Source organism: Callorhinchus milii, unplaced genomic scaffold, assembly GCF_018977255.1.
Source record: "Callorhinchus milii isolate IMCB2004 unplaced genomic scaffold, IMCB_Cmil_1.0 Scaffold1, whole genome shotgun sequence".
NCBI lineage: Eukaryota > Metazoa > Chordata > Chondrichthyes > Chimaeriformes > Callorhinchidae > Callorhinchus > Callorhinchus milii.
In genome coordinates, this window is record NW_024704742.1 from 77,975,173 (window position 1) to 77,997,019 (window position 21,847).

Here is a 21,847-nt window from a genome sequence, read left to right on the forward strand (position 1 = left end):
ATGGGCAGTTGTGTGCTTTGGGCTAGTATCCAAGAAGAGCTGGAGTGAGTGTGCAGAAGTTATTTTCCATTGACCTTAACAGCAATCAGACAGAGGGCATGGAAATCAGCTTTCAACAACATGGTTCCCCGTTAATTAGAATAACAAGTTTGCTTAGAATGCAGTCTTTTGTGGACTTGAAATTATCAGAAGTGCTTCCAGTTATAACAGACACAGTCTGTCTAATTTTATGGATCTGAGAAACTGTGTTACAATGAACTCAGTCTATAATTTCCAACGCAGGAGGTGAATTGACAATATTCCAACGTCCTGTGCCACTCTGGCATTAAATGTTTATAATAATCTTGGTATTTGGTATAGGACTTTATCAAGTTGTCAAAATGTTTGGCAGAGCTTCAACTTGCATTTACTGTAAAGTGCAGTGATTGTGTATTTGAGGGCAAAGACTGCAGTGAATCTGTGCACAGCAACGTCCTGCAAACAGCCATGAAGGTGATTGCGAAATTGTTAGCCAGGATACCAGGAGGCATTCCCTTGTCTTTTGGAATTGGGCTCAAGATCTTTAACAAGATCCACCTATCCAGGAGCAATATAAATCAAAGCTTGATTTAAATTAGGGTTGAAGCAAAATGCCAGTCGGGTATTGTTAAATAGGTTTGTTAAGATGTTTTGACTTAATAAGCTTTATGCTTATTTAAAAAGAATCAATGCAATCAAAGCTTGAAGCTGAACCACAAAAACATTTTGAAATTGGAGGAATAAATGAATCAAACAAAAAATATTTGTTTATGCCTACTATCCACAACACTCAATGCATTGATCGAGACAATTAAGATTGTCAGAATCAATAAACCTGTTTTTATTAATACTCAACTTTCCTCTATGGGCAGGAGGGGAGGAAGAAGGTAAGCGGGGTCTCCTTGGAGCTAAGCTGGAGCAGAATATTGGAATCGAGTCAACCATCTGTCGTACAGTCGTATGGTTCGGAGTCAAATAATTCTCATTTCAGATGCTGCCTGGACCATGGGTTCCCCTTGGACTGAGCCATTCAGTGATATAGATAATGGACAGATGCCTATAACATTCTAGAGGCTCCTGTGAGCTACAGGCGAGCTTTAGACCAGCCATAATACTGACCCAGAGCGTCTCCAACTCGAGAAGCATCAGTACTGGTCAGTATACAGTACAAAATAGTTGACCTCACTCGTAATTACTTGCCAGTCTATAGAAATTCATCAACATTAGCCTCAACTCAAATTAACTAGGCTAACTATCTAACACCTAAGTTTAGCTTCCAATCTGGCAAGATCTGGAGCACATTATTTCCATAACATAAGTAGGAGTTTTCCAAAGAGGTCATGTTTCCAACTGCACGGCGTAACATGATGCTGCTTATTGAAAGGTCATCGACGACTATTTGCATTTCATTGGCAGTGTTTTCTTGTGGCACAGCATAAATATTAAGGTATCATCATAAAGACTTATGTAATTATACAGTGCAAATATTTATAAGCCCCCTTATAGGTTATAAATTAACAATTATCTGATATGTTCAACACTTATCGTATCAGTCGCAAACTAATTCTAGCCACAATTCTCCTGCATAATATTAAAATTGAAGCAACTACAACAACAAGATTACTATAGTGGACAATGCATATATTATTAGTCCACACATGCAAGCCTAAATGGGCAGCGTACTATACCTGAGCAAAAAGGTAGGTCATTATGGTATCATCTATAAAAGGGCTCTCCATGCCCTTGCTAACACCATAGCGATAAGCTCGATTACATCCAGGACTATACCAGTGCGGAAAATAGAACCTGTTGGTAAACAAATCAAATTATTACTTTCACCAGTCTGTTGAATGATTAATTGATTATAAGTCATCAATTGCAATACATTTGGCTTCATACATATCACAGAACATAGATTTCCACAAAAGGATCATTTCACTTACCTTAGCCTTGCTATATAATTGCCCATGTAACAGAACCCATTTGGTCCTGAAATTGTGTGATTAAATCCTGCATTTAATCTAATGGACACTAATGTTTGTGTGTATTTCTGAGATGAAACATCTTAAAACTGCACAGATAGCTTCTATTTATAAAAAGGTACGCGGAATATCAATTGAGAAGTCTGGGTGAAGTGCCAAGTCAGAGAGTAAAGGACATCATGATGGTTGAAAAAGGATATACTGTCATGCAGTGAATGACCAATTTTATTTGGGTGATTGTTGGCCAAGAACACTGGGAGAAACTCCCTCCTTTTTTCAAAAATCTGGAAAATCTTTAAAGTCCTTCTGGTCTGGCAGATGGGACCTCAGTTTAATGTCTTATCCAAGGGATGACACCTCCAACAATACAACACACTCCCTGCACTGCATTGGAGGGTCAGCCTGCACTATGAGAATTCAAAATCCCAACATGGGACTTGAACCAACTTCTGAATCAGAGACAAGAGTGCTACCAACTTAGCCAGGCCAACACACATATAGCGTTTATCTTGTTGCTGAAATAAATGTATTAGAGTGTAGTGACTGTGTAGGTGAATTATAGTTTTAGTTGTAGACCATGGTGATGCCAAAGATTGGGAGACAATTACTGTCCTGGCTCAGTAATGATGAATAGTTACTCAGAAAAGTAATGGGAGCTGTTTTGTGAGAGAATGCTAAGTTGTTCCATTCTATAAACAGAAGATGCTCAACTGCATTGCAGTGTCAGTCTAGACAGCCTTGAGCTCAAAATACCGATCTGAGGTTTGAAGCCCCAAATCTCTGACTCAGAAGCAAGAATGCTACCAGCAAAGCCAGGCAGACAGATGCTATCAAATGCAAAGATTATTAGTCAGATACAATATCTGTTCACGTGTAGAGTAAAGCTATTTGGACATTTGAACAGTTGATTAATGTATTGTGCAAAAGGAAAAGTAAAATGTAAACATACTTTTACAGAAGAAAACTCATTCCCATAGGTTTACTTTACATCACAAGCCCAACGTGCCCAAAGAAAAATCAATAAGGACTTTCCAAAGGTAGAAAACATTTTTAAAAATTCAGAAGAAAAACACCTACAGTTTCAGTGCTGAATCTGCTAAATCCTGACTACTGATTTATTGAATACTCAATAATGGCAGGAAAAATCAATGGCAGGAAAAATCTAACCAACCTCAACCGATAGACGACTGATTCACTTTCCGATTCATCAATATGGAAGACATGGTTTGGAGGATACCAAAATCTGCCATTCTCGTCCATCAGCGCATATAGGTTATGGTATACTGGTGAGATACCTGGAAAAGAAAAAATACCTGGATTAAACATGGATAAACATCAAATATAAATGGAATTTGTTGCTGTTGTTGCTTTAGTATTGGAGTATATCTATATATATTATATATATCTCCTTCAGCCATTTGGCTGGAGGTTTTCACTAACATAAGTACTTCAGTTGCAGCCTCTCCACATGTTTCAATTATCCACAACATGTCTCCTGCTCATAATCTTGCACTGCATTTCAGTAAGAAACACTTTGCCACTGGCTTACAACCACTTGCTAAAATATTAAGTGTAGGACCAAAGCCCTGTGTAAGTTCACTGCAGATTCAGATTACTAAATATGAATGAAATTCAAACTTGGCCATGTAAACACAATCTATCTCAAATCTAAAGTGCCTTACTCCACACAGTTCAGTTTTACCAAGGATCATATGAAATCAAGATTAAATCATAAAAAAAAACCAAGGTAGCGAGGCTAAGAGACAAAAATAGACAGGACAGTACAGATACTGAAAACAGGAGAGAAAACAAAAGGTTAGAAATACAGTACAGCAACTTGAAACATCAAATTACAAATTCACTGAAAGAAATAAGCATCACGCATCATTCACCTACAAATCAGTCATAACACTTTACAGCTGATCATGTAAACAGTTTTGAGACATAAGACAGGTAGGATGTTCAAGAGGTTATGGATGCAGAATGGTGGACCACGACACCGGGAAGAACCGGCTTCTCTTTGCAAATAGTGTGATTTGGATATTTAACATTCACCTGAACATACAGCACCTTTACAGATGAGTCATATAAAGGATCGTAACCGTGACAATGAACTGTCAGCCGAGTCTCAACATACGCTTAACCCCACAACCTCTGAGCTGCTGAATGCTACCAACCGAGCCAAGCTGGAAACAAAGATCATTAATATAGTTGGCTTCCCTGATTTGTTACTCATTTTCAAGTTGTGGGGGAACACCCCCAATGGCTTGCGGATGATGTGGTTTCCATTGTTATCACAATCCAAGTCCAGGAAACTGACGGAGGACTCAAACGTATGACTTTTGGCACATCGTGGCACAATACATAGTCCACCCACCAAATGTGGCATTTTTAGTGGAGCACTGAACACTCAGCTTGTACCTTAATATTTTCACAACAAATACAAGTGTTAACATGGGTTGGCCTGCCAGCATTTGAGTATTCGGATTTGCTTCTTTCCTCGTGTTACTGAGTTTTTCTCAAGACACACGGACTCTGTGCTGAAATGGGTTTAGAATCGAGAGCTGACAAGTGTCCTGAGAGAAGGAAGTGATGTACCAAAAAAAAGAGATACAATTAGTCGCAGGGTGAAACAATTATAAGCGACGGTTTCTTTCTACCCAGTAATGCAGTCTATAAGGTTGACAAAAGCTTGTCTTAAATCATGAGTGGCCATTAACACAAGGATAAAGTGTTGCCGTTGGAGTTTATAAACTTGTTTGGATTACACTCTTTACTTTCCCACCTTAGTTTATTACTCTACTTAATAATAAAAACAATTCTCAGAAAACTCGCCCTTTTTCAATTCCAGGAAGATCCTGCGTGACCTGAAAGCCAAAGTCATAACGGATAGGGTTAGGATTGGGTGGCCCCAACCTTGGCACTTGCCAACCTTTGCCTAACACTTTCCAGAATTAGGTAACTGGGTTTCGTCCTTTCAGGGAGAGACTGCACATTCCATTCAAATACACAGAAATTTCCTTGTATAGGTGGCGATGCACAGAACTCAGTTCGGTTTGGATACTCCTAAGTATGGTTTCCATATAAGTCAGACACCTGGCTGACCAACAAGAAACCTAACATTTCACTACTTCAAATTTTATATTTTAAGTTGACAACTGTCATTAAATGTTCTTTTTCATAAACCTCAGGGAGAGAACGCATCATGTGTAAGAACATGAAAAGCTCCAAATGATTCGATTTAGGATTGTATATTATGAAGATATTTTAGTAAATTACTAATATATGGCTCATAACAGTAGTGGGAATAAAGAATGACCTCAACAGTTTTCTTGTGTTTTTCCCCTTTTAAAGTTAATTTTATTGTTTAACAAGTATTGATTGCATGCTATATACTGGGACTTGCCCGCAGTTCGATTTTCACATGTGGTAATAAGAAGGAATAGAAAGCGCAGCTATAATATATATGGGAAATGATTGAAAGGTTTTTCTTGTGGGAAATGGTACTATATGAAACCAATGGGAATCACCTATCTATTTTCTGATGGATGTTAATCACTGTGTGCTTATTTTTTCGTTTCTTGTTCTTTGACCATTGTTTCTAACCTCCACATGCAATCATGGGTTCTTTTCCCTCCACTCATGGGAAAGCGCAAAGGGAAAGATTGCTCCTTTAAAGGAAAAGTCAAGAGTTCAAATGGCCATGTGTGCTGATCTCAACTTGGGACATCATTCAGGGAGCTGTAACCTCAGCGGTGCAGGGCAAAGGGTGGGTGGGGGAGGAGGGGGGGAGAGGCAGAAGAGAGATATGGGGAACACATCAAAGTTCCTCCTCCCAGTGTCACTGCTGCTGGACGAAACTGAATGCGATGATCAAATTCAGGCTCTGCTGGGAAGGCTGAGCTTCAGTAGTCTGCTATCCATGGGCAGTGTTCAGATACGATCAGTACAGTAGAACAATAAAACCAGAGGCCACGGCTGCGATTGAAAGATCAAATTCAAAACAAATCTGCGGAAACACTACTTCAATGAGCGAATAGTGTTTCCGCAGATTTGTTTTGAACTTGATCCTTCAATCGCAGCCGTGGTCTCTGGTTGTATTGTTCTACTGTACTGATCGTATCTGAGCACTGCCCATGGATAGCAGTATGGAAACAAAAACAGAAGTCGCTGGGAACACTCAGCAGGTGAGGCAGCATCTATGGAGAAAGGAAAGTGAGTCAACGTTTCGGGTTCACGAAGGGTCAGAACGAAGGGTCGTGGACCCAAAATGTTGACTCACTTTCCTTTCTCCATAGATGCTGCTTCACCTGCTGTGTTCCCAGAGACTTCTGTTTTTGTTTTCAGATTTCCAGCATCTGCAGTACTTTGCGTTTTTTTTAGTAAATGTATGGAAACAGGTTCTCTAAGGAGATGATGGAAGCAGAAAGTGTCGATTCTTTCAAAAGCAAATTAGATAAGATTTATTTTAGGAAATAATACTATGGGATACAGAAAATAGTTTGGGAGATGACATGTGCATGTGAATAGTGCATGCGGTGGAAGGCGAACCAGGGTGGACCTTGATCTTCTTTTGTCTAGCAATTTTTATGTTGTTATGTTTGTGAATCTGTTAATACATTGCTCAGTGCCTGTGTAACTGTAACATTGTGTAACCCCAACAAGAAGTCAATGCCTCTCAGAAAAGGAAGTAGAGATGGCTGAAAAGAGAAATTTCTTGTTTTTTCTACTCCAAGAATACCATAATTTCCCTCCCTTCCAGACATGCAACACACCCTGGAGCGGCAGGCTACACCTTCAGTATGAAGTAAGTTAGAATAAATAAAGAGAGCCACTCAAAAATAACAAAAAAAAGAAACAATCGGACAATAAGCCCCCCCCCAAATATTTTTAAAACACAGCTTCAAGCCAAATCAGAAAGTCTAGGTGCGGGCAGCTGTTAAAAGTGCAGCCTTAAAGTCTGAAAAGAAAGAGGAAGAGTTATATTCACAACGCTGAGTAATCTACCAAACTTCCACATTTGTTCAACCTCTCATACACCAGGGAAGTAGACCAGAATGCTACATCATTAGCTCTGAAAACTGGTAGGCTAATGTGAAATACAGATGTACTTAAGACGCAAGGCAATTATACTTAGACACAGACAAATTCAGGCCGCTATAGTAAGCTCCAGATAACTCGAAGCGGTCTCAACTCGTCACTACCACTTAAGCCACCATTCAATCAATATGTGCACAATTGGCTGCCGGATTTCGCCCACAAAATACACAGCCAATTCACTTTACAGTATATTCTGTGACGCGCTTTGAGATGTCTCGAAGATGTAATAAGGCACTATATCAAATTCAAGGATTATTATTATTTTCATTATCCTAATCGAATATTATTCTTCGTGATCAGTGTAAATGCTAAGAAAGATCATTCCCATCCGTGTGTTCGGCAATAATGGTTTAATTAAACCTACAACTCCGCCACCCACTGAACAGTTCCTCCATAGCACAGGCACTGGAGTGCCGAAGTTTTGCCATGTGGATGTATTTCATTGTCACATAGGGGAGAGGAGGAAGGGAAGAGAGAAATCCTAGCACTGCCTGTATGGAGCTATCCTTAACTTTGACAAGGCTTGTTTTAAAAGAGCTGATGAGAACACATTTATGTTTAAAATCACTGCTGCTCACAACCTGTAAATTTATAAACACTGCCCACCAAATGTGCTTCATCTGCATCCTTATTAATACCGGAGAAAAGAGGTTGTTTTCATCACAGGTAACTGAAGCTGTAACCTGAAACCCCTTAACACCTAACTGTTATCACATACACTCTCTCTCTCTCTCACTCACACAGCTTGCAGAGTAACTTGAGAACCTTTGAATGTTATTTTAATAATAATACTTGCATTTGATTTAGCCTTATGTCATTGAGATGTTTCAAATTGCTTCTCAGAATTTTACTTTAAACTGTATACTTGTAAGCAAACCCAGCAGGCAATTTACACCTGGCAAATTGGTTGGATCCTAGATCTAGAAACCTAGACCTTGCTATGGCTTGCAAAAACACTCCTAGATGGATCAACGAGAAAATTAAAAGATAGAAAGGACAGGGTAGGCACCAGTCTGAATGCAAGACTGTACAGAAAGAGTTAAGAAAGAAAGAAAGATAAGGAGTCGTACACGAGTACCTACCGCAAATTTTGGCAGCTATTGTGCAGATCTCTTCTGAAACATAGTCCCCGGGCTGAAAGGTCAAGTGGTCGCCCTCTGGCTTTCCCAGGGAGCGATAAAGGAGTACTTGCAGGCCTGCTCCAGTCTGTTTTGGGGGGGCAGGCTGTGGTGAACATCCCCATTCTGAACTGGGGCCATTCCGGATTCTACATCAGTCACTGTAATGCAGGCCATCTTAACGGTTTCTTGTGAAGTTATGCAAGCTTTAATTTTTCACCTCACAACTGCAAAGAGAGGGAGAAAAACAGGTATAAATAATTTAGAATTAAAATACATTCATTTTAATGTAGCCTCATATTGAAGGTCGATTGGCAAACTGTTTCTTTCCACTGCTATCACCCGCCAGGTTTCATCTTTCAATAATAAGAGGGGATAACCAGGGTTAAATAATCAACACTATTCTATGAGTAGCTGACGCATGCTTTACATTGGAGAAACAGTGCTGGATCTGACAATTATCACTTCTCCCCTTCCCCGAAATGGAGTCCTTCATTTGGCAGCCCACGCCAGCCAAATCAGATGCTATTGCTCAACATAGAGGGCATCAAGATCAGTTGACACTTTGGTCTTGGAGTTGAGCACAGACAGTACTGTTGTTGAAGTGACCAGAATGCACATACCCGCAAAATAAAAATCATGAGACTTTTTGTGAAAGGGGGGGTGGAGGGAACTGCAACAGCAACTTGTAGTGACAATGAACGATAGGTTAACATTTGACCAAACATATTCAGTGATGCCAGTGACTTCTTGCAAAGCATCCGAGTGATTTCCAGGAATCAAAAAGCAGCACTGCTCTACTTCTTATTGTAGTGAGTAAATCATCAGACTCATCAGAAAACTCATCAGAAAACAACTGAAGGTGGACATTACACTTCTGGATATTATGCGACAACAATGCTGAATTTACAGCACCTTCAGCCGCACAAGCACCAACACAAAAGGCAATTCTGATGCAGAATTTCCCGCAAAAGTCACATATTCAAGATCATGCATGTCCCTCCTATCGAGTGGATTTTTACAAACATTTCTGCAGTTTCACCATGGACAGTTTTAATGATAATAATCCTTGCATTTTATACAGTACCTTATCACATCATTGAGATGTCTCAAAATGCTTCACAGAATATATTTTAAAGTGAATTGACAATATTTGGTCAATAATTATAATTAAATAATTATAATTATTATTGTCAAAATTTTATAATTATTTAACTATAATTATTGAATGAACAATTATAATAATTGTTTTTCCCATTAAAGGCTCTGTATTTACTATGTTGGCTGCTGCACAAATCCACAAGACTGACCCAGAGCATCTTCCAGAGACAAGTAGCTGCCCATCTCTTCCCAACTAAAACGAGCATGAGCAACAGTAATAATCCTTACATTTTAATATCCATCTGAGCAGGCAGACGGCACCCCAATTTATCATCTCATCCAAAAAATGACACCTCCAACGATGCACTGGATTGTTAGCCTGGTCTGTGAGATCAAAATCGTTGATGTGGGGCTTGAACCCACAACCTTCTGACTCAGAGGAGAGGGTGGTACCAACTAAGTCAGGCTGACACTGTGAAAAATGTGAATTCAGAACAGATTTGCTTTAACAATTATTATGAAAACTTTAGTGCACAATTGTCAACTAGCTTTAGGTTAGGAGGGTCGACCTAACACCTAAAGCTAGATGTGATGCCTCTATTCACAACTGTTTGACTACCATCATAAATACCTGCTCAGGGATAGAGATTCAAGAATATCTGATTGACACATTTTAGTGCTGGTAACAGGATAGAGTTCCATAGAGTAGTGGTTAGAGCACTCGCATCGCAAGCGAGAGAACCAGGGTTCGAATCCCGGGCAGGACAAAACCTCAGGCAAGTTTCCTTACTCTACACGCCTCTGTTTACCGAGCAGTAAGTAGGAATCTGGTTGTCAGTTGATTGGCAGATCACTTTCTGGGGGTAACAGGCCCTTCAAAAAATAAAATCAAAAAATGGTGCTCAATCCACAACTCTTTGTGGGACACTGCTGTCCACAATTGGCTGCCATATTTCACTCCCAAAATATACAGTCAATTCACTTTACAGTATATTCTGTGAAGCACTTTGAGACGTCTCAATGACATGATAAAGCGCTAAAGCAAATGCAAGGAGTATTATTATTGAGTTAAGTCAGTATCCTATTTGTCGCAGCAAAAATATGCTGCTTTCTGCAATCAGGATGAAGAAAATCTTCCACCCTGACCATTGTGCCAAAGTCAGGGGTAGGGTGTTCAGAACTGAAAACAATTGATATCTAAAACTCTGACTCTTAACCAGCTGAATAGGATAATTTCACCGAATCGGTTCTCAGTGCAATATCACATCAAATCTTGTTATGAAATATTGCAATTTTCACTCAATTATATGAGAGGAACTTACAGCTGGACAGAAGCTTTCTTTCACTCGATACAACAACAACAAGATTCCATTTATAGAGCGCCTTTCACGTCGGGAGGACGTCCCGACGATATTGAGAACATAACACAATAGCAACTTGCATTTACATAGCTCCCTTCATGTATAGTGTCCTGGAGTGCTTGATGCTCACAAAATCACAAGATCACATAATTTGTTCGGCCGCTTGGGGCCTTTTTACTATTTCATTCTTCCACAATACTAACTGTTAACTCTATCATCTTCACAGTAACAGCATTGAGCTGTTTTTTTTTAAATTGACCGTTCCTGGCAACCTATACCAGTCAATAATTACCCTCTGTCCTACAATTGCCTTTTACAACTCCAAACCTATGTCTTTGGCATATTTGAGAATATCAAAGCACTAATGCTAATATTCTATCCTTGTGGTTCAATATTATTCCTACGGTAATAATCATTACATTAGATATTGCACCTTTCATGTTAGGAGGTCAGCTCAGAGTTTCACAGGATATGGTGTAAAGTCTGTCATCTCCTTTTCCTGTATTGTGGTCTCTTTTTCAATTGTTCTTTTAGTTATACCTCCTGGATGAATCGACTCCTTTGTTTTACTGAGGTACGGTTCCACTGATAAGCCAGCCCGTCCAAGTGTTCATTATTTATTGTGCAAAGGGTTTCCCAGCTATTTAACCACTGGAGATTTCACAATTGAGCCTCTCACCTGACATCAGCTCAGTTGGAAGGATTCTCACCTCTGAGTCAGAACTTTGTGGGATCAGGCCCCACATCAGGACTTTGAACTAGGCTGGGGAGTACAGAACTGGGTTGGAGGTGCCGTCCTTCGGATGGGACAATAAACCAAGGTCTTGTCCACTAGTTAAGGTGGAAGTTAAAGTTCCCATGACATGTATAATAAAAGAGAAGCAAGTTTTTCTTCTTTTGCTGGCCAACATGTCGCAAAATAAAATTAGTCAGTGCCCCTCATGGCTGTTTGTAGGGTGTTGCAGAGTGTAAACTGGTTTCTGCATACTAGGTCATGGTGCAACAAGTCCAGAAACAGACAGGTAATAGTACTCATGCCTTAGAGCCGCTATCAACAATAATAAACTCTTTGCTTAGGTTTTTGTTTCAAACTTCAAATATATAAATGCAATAAAAAATACGGGGTTAGCTTGCTTATGAAACCACAGGATATTTTCCATCCAAAAGAGGAAGAAAGATAAAAGGCAGCAAAACTATATTAATGCCTTTTCTCCTTCTTCCACATAGACCAGTTAATTGAACAGAGCCACAACACAACTAAGGATATGAAGCAGGAAAAACATATAGTGCATTTACCTTGGTTACAGTTGGGTTAGGAAGTGTAAAGGCTGAGAAGTTTGTATTCAAGAGATTACCTTATATGCTACACATACTCACCCACAAAATATAGTCAATTCACTTTATAGTATATTATGTGAAGCACTTTGAGACATCTCAAAGAGGTGATAAAGCGCTATATCAAATGCAAGGATTATTATTATCTTCATAAGAAACAACACTAAACATTTTACATCTGAGATATTGGATCACTGCTAAATCGAGTACGATTCATAGTTTTATCCATAACTCAGACATCAGCTAAAACAGCTGATGAACGGCAATGTTTTGGCTGGTACGTCTCCATCTGTACTCCAGTACAATCTGTGGGCTCCACAAGCCTTGGCTCCTGCACCTAATAATCTCCAGATATATGCAATTGTGGCGCTGCAGGGAGAGAGGAACATTCCATTTCAGACATGGGAAATTTTCCGTGTGTAGATGGAACACATATGTGTGTACACACTTTCAAGCTTGATTGGATACTCTAAAGCATGTTTTTGCATATTTCAGACATATGGCTGACAAAAAAAATTGCTTGACAGCACACACAGTGTTATACGTGTTAGGAATTTATTTTGGTTTCATTTGTCTTAGGGAGTCGGGTTAGAAGCTGAGAAATTCTTTGCACTCGGAAGAGGACTGAATCCAAGTAGTTTTGGCGCTGAAGAAATTATGCTGTGGTGTTAAACAAAGTGCAGTAACAAAAATTTCAAAGTTCCTTACATCCTTTCTTAAGGCTGAACTAGAGTAAATTACAAATAAAGACGTCCAGCTTCTTCTGCTCACTATAATTGAAGTGAGAGGACCGAGGTTCGATTCCCAGGCAGGGCAAAATCTTAGGCAAGTTTCCTTACTCCACACGCCTCTATTTACCAAGCAGTAAGTAGGAACCCAGTTGTTCATCGATTAGTGGGATTGCTTTCTGTGGGTGGTAAGTCCTTCAAAAAATAAATAAATAATAAATAAATAAGAATTTGGTCACTCAAACCACGACTGTTTGTGAGATGCTGCTGTGCAAACTTGGCTGATGTTTCACACACAAATATACAGTGAATTCACTTTACAGTAAATTCTGTTAAGCGCTTTGAGACGTCTCAATATGATAAGGTACTATATGAAATGCAATGATTGGTATTATTATATACCAAGGCAGCAGATGTACTTTGTCTTGAGTCCAGTTGGAGACTGCGATTGACAGCTTGTGGGGAGTCAACGAAAAGTAAAAGTAAACAAAATTGCAATTATACATACATGTTTGTGATATCATTTCATATATACACGTTCATGTTCATTTTCATAACATGTTACGTATAAACGCTAGTAAAATACAAAGATGCATTTAACATATGAGTTTAGCCCCATTGAGTGGCAGAAGGTTACAGCTGTTCAGTTGTCTAATCTTCAGGAGATGCATGTTGCAGACTGATATGCCAGAAAGACTGGTTGTTTACTGTGGTTTACATACTTTCCCCTCCCCCTCCCGTTCAACGGTCAAACTGATAAGTGCAACCCTCTTGCTTATTTTTCAGTGCTCTCTTGTTTTGTTTGGATGAGCTGAATAATCATGACAAACGTTATGAAATCATTCGATTCTCAATCTTGCGTCACTTTCTTAGTTTGTTGTTCTCAATCTCGAGTCTTAGTGTAAGATTCCTTCTTTACAAAACCAGTCTGGCAAACCAGTGAACACGTTAACACGTTGCCTTCTCATCTGTGGCGACCTGCATTGAATCTTACACAACAAAGGACTTTCACCTCCACCAGATTTAAAGGTGCTACAGTAAATGTGAAGTCTCAATCAGTCAATAAGAACTTAAGAATGCAGGTTTATCAAAAGTTACATTGATTTTCAGTTCTTTTCTGTCTGCCCCCTCCCACTAACTGCACATTCATACTGGATACTTCTCTAAAACTAGTGTACGAAATGGAAAAACAAATACAAGAATACAAAATTACACTTGTAAAGTGCCTTTCACGTCAGGAGGATGTCCCAAGGTGCTGGACAGACAGAGATTTGGACCTGAACTGAGGGCTGGGTTCAAGGAGGGTGGAGAGCAGCTGAAGGCATAGTCAAAGAGGAGGGTATTGAAATGCACCTTGAAGGAAGCAAGGGAGGGAGCAAGACAAAGGGAATGTGGGATGGAATTCCAAAAGATGGGGGCAGAAAGGTGGAAGGCCTGACCGCCGATGGTGGGGCGGGCCAGGAGGGGCACGTAGAACAGGCCGGAGTGGCAATGTTACAGTAAGTGAGTGTTCTGCATCAAATGCAAGGATCATTAATTATTTAAAGAATACCATATTGTACCGATAGGAGGACTGGTAGCCCAGTGGCTAATAAAGATGATCGGGTTTAAATAGATGGTCCCCTTTTAAAATAGCTGTCATCATCCCGATTCCAAAAAAAAACTTCCCTCAACCCATCCCTGTTCCCTAACTACCGTCCCATCTCCAACCTCTCTAAAGTACTGGAACGAGTCGTTGCTTCCCAGCTTCACTCTTTCCTCTCCCTGCACTACCTGCATTAACCACTCCAATCTAGAATCTGTTCTGCTCATAGTACAGAGACTGTCCTAGTCAAAGTCCCAGATATTGTTCTCATCATCTGTGACCAAGGCGCTCTCTGCTTCCTTGTCCTATTTGATCTCTCTGCCACCTCAGACACTGACCATTCCATTCTTCTCCACTGCCTTTCCTCTCTTTCCTTTACTCTCATGCCTACCTATCCCAGCTTCTCCACTTTGTAGCTACCAATGGCTTCCCCTCCTGCCCTCACACTGTCATTTGCAGAGTTCCTCAGGGATCCTAGATTCACTCTTCTTCAACATTTACATGCTCCCGCTTGGTGATGTCATAATAATCCTTGCATTTGATATCGCGCCTTATCACATCTTCAAGACGTCTTAAAGCACTTTACAGAATATACTGTAAAGTGAATTGACTGTATATTTTGCAGGCAAAATGGCATCTATCAGCATGGGGTCAACTTCTACATGTATGTGGATGACACCCAACTGTGTATCTCTCTGCCTTCACCCTGGATTCCAGGACCACTGCTGCCCTGACAGAATGTCTGTCAGACATCAAGTCCTGGATGACAGACAACTTTCTCCAATTGAATGTCGATAAGACCGAGGCCCTCCTACTTATCTCCCATTAGGACCTCATCACCTCGGGCAACACTAAACATGGAAGCACATTTCACCTCATCGAACCAGTATGGAATCTGTGTCTTGTTCAACTCTTAAGTATCCTTTAAACCCCACATCTGTGTCTTGATCCAGTTTGCCTTCCCCAACCTCCACAACACTGCCCACTTTCACAACACTGCCCACCGCCACAACTCTGCCCACCGCCACAACTCTGCCCACCGCCACAACTCTGCCCACCGCCACAACTCTGCCCACCGCCACAACTCTGCCCACCGCCACAACTCTGCCCACCGCCACATCTCTGCCCACCGCCACATCTCTGCCCACCGCCACATCTCTGCCCACCGCCACAACTCTGCCCACCGCCACAACTCTGCCCACCTCCGGCACTAACTTCAGACAGGCAAGACCCTTATCATTACATCCAGGCTTGACTATGCAAACTTGCTCCTCACCAGTCTTCCCAATTTTTCCCTTCACAAGCTGCAGATCATTCATCCTCTGCTGCACCAGGCTCCATGAGCAAATCACTCCCATCCTCTCCTGACTCCCCTTTCCACAGAAGATTACATTCAACAACAACAACAAAATTACATTTGTATAGCGCCTTTCACATCAGGAGGACGTCCCAAGGCGTTGAACAGTCAGAGTTTCGGACCTGAGCTGGGGGTCGGGGTCGGGGAGGGTGGAAAATTAGGCAGGTGCAATATCCAGGAGGGTCCCAGTTTCTGCTCTCTCATATGCGACACACCTCTAATTTTATATCACAAAAGCAGAGATTCATTAACTTACAATTCTAGGACATCCTGCTCATTATTATTTTAGCAAGGTCAACTGGAGATGTCAACAGTGCAACCTCCCTATTCCCAATTACAATAATAAATAATAATCGTTGCATTTGATACACCTGCAACATCAAAGCACCTCAAAATCTTTCAAGTGTAATTGTTGCCACATCCAGTTATTGTACAACTTTAGGCAAATATCAACCACTGTCACACAAGGTCCCATAATTACCTCACCAACTCATTCTGGAGGACTGTTGGCCAAGACACCAGGAGTAATTTCCTCCTCTTTTTCAGATTGTGCCATGGAAACTTTAACATCCACCCTAAATAGACAGACAGGACCCCAGTTTATGTCTCATCTGAAGGATGTCAGCTCTGACAATGCAGTATTTCCCCAGTCCTGCACTGTGAGTTCAAAGTTTCAATCAACAAAGCTTCAGACCCAGAGGGAAGTACATTAGGTCAAAAGTTACTTGATGAATGGTTAAAAAAAATTGGAACCGTTTATTCTCACACTTCTCTGCAAGAGGCAATCTGCCTTCCACTCACCCCAAAGACTGCCAGTGCTGAGTTCACAAATACAGGGAAACAGACCCACAAGACTGAAAAAGGACTTTAGTTAAGAGTTGTGCCCCCAAATAAAGTTTTAGTTTCATACCTACCTTCCCTTTCAATAACGTATTCATCTTTGTAACACCAGTGCATAAAACATGGGCAAATCAATCCCAATGCTTTGTAAATCTTACATTCTCCTGCCATCAGTACATGCATCTGCAGTATCCCTGATATCACCAAACATTAGGGACAGTATTTAAAAAAAACATTGGTTACAATAGACATTGTCCAGAGAAGAGTCAGAGAACACTGCGCTAATGATTTTGCATGCAGGGTCGATGGACCAGAAACAAGACTGCTACGCACAGTTGCTGCTCAAAGGAAACAGCGCCTACCTTATTACAACCATCCTGGCAAGTTCCTCCCAAACCAATCTGGAATACACCAAGGAATGCGAGCAATGTACATAATGCATTATTTTGCTGAGCCAACAAGAAGATATTTTCTACAGATAGGCAAATTGCACTTGGTGTGAAGTATATCATAATTACCTTGGTCATCCAAGAGATGCTTCCGCTAATGTCCACTTATTCAAAACAGTAAAATGATGGATTTGAAGCACACATTGAGTCCTTATTCATTGGAAGCAAAGAGGATCCCAGGACACTCGCAGCACAGTGACACTAAGATCTAATGCCACACAAAACTAATGCAAATGACTATCTCGTCCCTTAGTTTCTAGTGATGTAAAAGCCTCCCCCACCACAACCAGGTGTATTGTTCCATGGCTCTTTTGAAAGAATGTCAAGATCAAGTGATATAGTGAAACGTGTGAAAAACAAAAACTGTGCGTTCTCTTTTTTCAGAGAGAAATTAGAGCACAAAGGGAGGAAGCTCTACATTAAGGGCATGTCTATTGAAAATATAAGTTAAAAAAATTGCATACAATTAAATATACTTCTTCATTTAGTAAACAATTACTTGCAAACAAATTAAAATAGGAGATTTGAGAGAGTGTCTCCGGGTATCCACTAGGTAAGCTATCACTTAGAGAGCGGTTAGTGGGGTTTCCTTGGGGCTGAGCCCTAGATTACTGGCAATCGGATATCAGAATTGATATCTACCCTCTGTGGCAGACTTCGCAGTCCTGGGCCGGGCTGGTCCGCAATTCTCCAGGGCACTACTGATAACAAACCAGCCAGCCTGGCGCATTGGCAAGACTCAGTGAAAGATCAGTCACTGGGGCAAGGATTCTTTCCACTCGGTTCTTGTTAACCCTGCAAGTCAAAGCCAAATGGAGCTGGACAAGAAGCGACAAACTTTACCAGACAGTGTTTTCAATGGCCAGCTGTACAGTTTTACAATAACAACTTACACTTGTATATCTCCCTTTACATCGGAAAGACGTCCCAGGGCGCTGGACAATCAGGGGTTTTGGACCCGAGCTGGTAGTTGGGGTCAGAAGGGAAGGAGGGCAGGGGGGTGTGGGTGGGGGGGGGGGGGGGGGGGAATTACCACAGCCTTGACATTTCCGACCTTAGTATAGTGGACAAGACCATCTCGGACCACTTCCTCATCTCCTTCTCCTCTTACATTCCTCTCTCCTCCACCAACCCCTCAACGATTCTCTACCGCCCATGGAAAAGGCTAACCCCTGAGACCCTCACAAAGGCCCTTACATCCTCAAATATCCTATCGCTCTGATCTTCCACCCGCAGAGATCCTGAAGCAGCCGTCCAGCTGCTCCATGATCGGCTCTCCTCCACCTTCAACTCCCTCGTCCCCCTGAAATCCAGGACCATCTCCAAATGCACCCGATTCCCCTGGTACAACAACCATGTCTGCTGCCTAAAAACCCAAACCCGTCTGCTTGGAAAACTGGCCTGACAGTTCTCCACCAACTGTGGCTCGAGCCGTGATACGCACAAAAACAGCCTTCTACTCCAACATCATTTTGGAGGCTAAACACAACCCTAAAATCATTTTTTCCACCACCCACTACCTCCTCCATGTGCCCCCTCAGGCCTACTCAGTCTTCACATCCAGTGCCAAGTGCGAAGAGGTCATGGACTTCTTTTCATCTAAAATTCACAACATCCGCCAGGCAACCTCATCCACCTGCCTCTTGTCACCCACCACCACGCCCTCTCTGTCCCCCTTACTCTCCCCATCATCAGCTCCTACCACAACCCCCATCTTACCTTCCTCCCCATCTCTCCCGCCTCCCTCTCACCCACCATCACCTCAATGAAACCCACCACCTACTGCCTCGACCCCCTCCCTACTAACTTGCTGGTCACCCAGCTCCCCCTTCTCTGCCCACTACTGCCTGATGTCATCAACCATTCCCTCTCTTCCAGATCAGTCCCTGCCCCCCTCAAAACTGCTGTCATCACCCCCTTCCTCAAAAAACCTTCGCTAGATCCCTCAAACCCCAGCCACTACCACCCTATTTCTAACCCGCCCTGCCTTGCCTCGCAAAAGTCCTAGAACGCGTTGTTGCCAATCAACTCCGCGCACACCTCTCCTTCCACTCCCTCTTCAAACCTCTCCAATTTGGTTTCCGCCCTGCGCACAGTACAGAGACTGCACGTGTGAAAGTCACAAATGACATCCTCTCTATCTGTGACCAGGGCTCCCTCTGCCTCCTTGTCCTCCTGGACCTCTCAGCCGCGTTCGACACAGTCGATCACACCATCCTCCTCCACCGCCTTTCCTCCATCATCCACCTCACTCACAAATCGTCAGCAGTACATCTGCACAAACGGCTTCTCCTCCCGCTCTCACCCGCTTACCTGTGGGGTACCACAAGGATCCATCCTTGGCCCTCTCCTCTTTTTGACCTACATGCTCCCTCTTGGGGATGTCGTCTGCAGACATGGGGTACACTTCCACATATATGCAGACGACACCCAACTCTATTTTTCCACCTCACTTTGCGACCCCCTGTCCCCTGATATTCTGTCAGCCTGCCTGTCAGACCTCAGGAGCTGGATGAGCGCAAATTTCCTTCAGCTAAACACTGAACATCATATTCTTTGGCTCCTGTCAACGTCTTAAAATCTCACGGTTCTCACCTCCTCCACCTACTCGACCTCCCCATAAAACTCTCCAAACCCATACTCAACCTAGGAGTCAGGTTCGACCCCCAATTATCCTTCCTCCCCCACATCCGGTCCCTCACCAGCACCGCTTTCTTCCACCTCCGACGCATCGCCCGTCTCCACCAATACCTCTCTCCGAAAGCCACTGAAACTCTGGTCCATTTCTTTGTCACCTCTTGGCTGGACTATTCATATGCCCACCTCGCCGGTCTCCTCTCTCCTACAAAATCCAAATTATTCAAAACTCTGCCGCCCGCATTCTTATCCGCACCAAACTCCGCTCCCCGATCACCCCAGTCCTTGCCAGACTGCACTGGCTGCCTGTCCCAGAGAGGATCGACTTCAAGATCCTCACTCTTGTCTTCAAATCCCTCCACTCCTCTGCACCCTCCTACCTCTCTGACCTCCTCTCTCCTCAAAACAGTGCCCGTTGCCTTCGTTCCTCCGGGTCTGGCCTCCTCCTCGTCCCCGAGTCCTCCGCTCCACCCTCGGCGGCCGTGCCTTCAGCCACTATGTCTCGAGACTCTGGAACTCCCTTCCTCGCTCCCTTCGCCTCGCCCCCTCTCTTCCTATTTTCAGGTCTCTGCTGAAGACCTTTCTTTTCGACCGCGCCTTTGGTCATCTTCCTCCCCCTCCCCCTGGCTTGGTCCCAGGATCAGTTACGGTGAAGTGTTCTGAGACGCTGTCCGGCGTGGAAGGCACTATATAAATCTAAGTTGTTGTTGTTGTGCTTGATGAGGGTGGCCAAAGGCATGGTCAAAGAGGAAGGTCTTTAGATGGAACGTGGAGGCAAGAGAAGGGATGAGGCGGAGGGATTGCAGGATAGAGTTCCAGAGTGTGGGGGCAGAGATGTTGAATGCTCGACCGCCAATGGTGGGGCGGGAAATTCGGGAGACCTGAAGCAGGCCGGTGTCTGCCAAGCGGTGGAAACGGACAGGCTGATATCGGGTTATGAGGTCAGAGAGGTAGGGGGGAGCAAGACCGTGGAGGGACTTGAAGATAAGAACAAGGATTTTGTACTTGATTTCTCTGAGGAATGGGGAACTAGTGAAGCCGGGCAAGAACCAGGATGATAGGTTCCTGGAGCTTGGTGCGGGAGAGGACATGAGCTGCAGAGTTCTGAATATTCTGCAGCTTGTGGAGGGAAGAGTTGGGAAGTCCAGTGAGCAGGCAGTTGGCGTAGTCAAGCCGGGACGTAATGAAAGTGTGGATCAGGGTCTCGGGAGCCTGTGGTGAGAGGCTGGGGCAGAGGCAGGCAACGTTGCGGAGGAGTCTGTTTCAGTGTGCCGGTGCATAGAATCATAGAAATCCATGGCACAGAAAGTGGCCATTCGGCCCATCGTGTCTGTGCCAGCTCCCTCAAGAGCAATCCTTTCATTCACCTGCTCTTTCCCAATACCTCTGTAGCTGACTCTTTTTAAGGTATTTGTCTAATTCCCTCTTGAAAGCCATTATGGGTTGTGTCTCAAGCACCTCTTCCTGGCAGGGCATTCCACATCCTAACTATGTGAAAAGTTTTTGCTTAACACCTCCCCATTTGCTTGTTACTAAACTAACGTAAATTAATGTTCTATGGTTACTGACTCAGAGACTTCTTTTCTCAGGAACTCCAACTCAGACTCTCTCGGCCTTGCCACATCCTTTCCCACTTTTAAAACCTACCTTTAGATCCAACTTTCCCACTGTGCTTTAGCCACCCACCATTCCAGCTCAGACTCCAAGGCAGCTGTATGCAACGTCTTAAGACTTCGTTTTTCTTTCCCCAACCCTCCGGTGTGAAAGGCGCTATATAAATGTAACGTATAGTTATAAATAAACTACACTGTACCTGATATTGTAATCTGGGCCTCCTAGGCTGCTATTCAAAGGTTCTGGAGAGCACTGCACAGTATCTGCCCCTTCATCTGTTAGAACAGCTCGTCTCTTCACTTTATCAGCACAAGCCAGTCCCTGCTCAGCTACGATATGATTCAAACACAGGAATTAAAGGAGAGAAGCGATGCACATTCCCAGGCCCCAGGATAGAATGTTTCTGAATTCTTCGTTTTAATATTTAGTACCATAAATTTTGGCTATCAGCACATTATAAAATATCTGGATTACCCAAACGTAAAAGTGGAGTTTATAAAATATCTGGATTACCCAAACGTAAAAGTGGAGTTTATCATTCCACTTAACTATTCTGAGCCTGCATATATGCTCTGCAGATATAACTCCACTAACCAGAGTTAGTGTTGGTTCTGCATTTACT

General features: G+C 42.6%; 1 protein-coding gene across 1 annotated transcript in view; it reads right to left on the reverse strand.

Annotated features, from left to right (window-relative positions):
* The window catches only part of LOC103177704 (tyrosine-protein kinase JAK2), a 54,631-nt gene extending 33,018 nt beyond the window's left edge, over positions 1-21,613 (reverse strand). Inside the window, exons 1-4 of the mRNA XM_007892011.2 lie at positions 21,425-21,613; positions 8,183-8,445; positions 3,172-3,295; positions 1,707-1,824 (exon numbers count right to left, since the gene is read on the reverse strand). Of these exons, the coding sequence (XP_007890202.2) occupies positions 1,707-1,824; positions 3,172-3,260 (207 nt within the window). The 5' untranslated portion in view covers positions 3,261-3,295; positions 8,183-8,445; positions 21,425-21,613. The remainder of the gene's footprint in view (positions 1-1,706; positions 1,825-3,171; positions 3,296-8,182; positions 8,446-21,424) is intronic.
* Between the last annotated feature and the right edge of the window lie 234 nt (positions 21,614-21,847).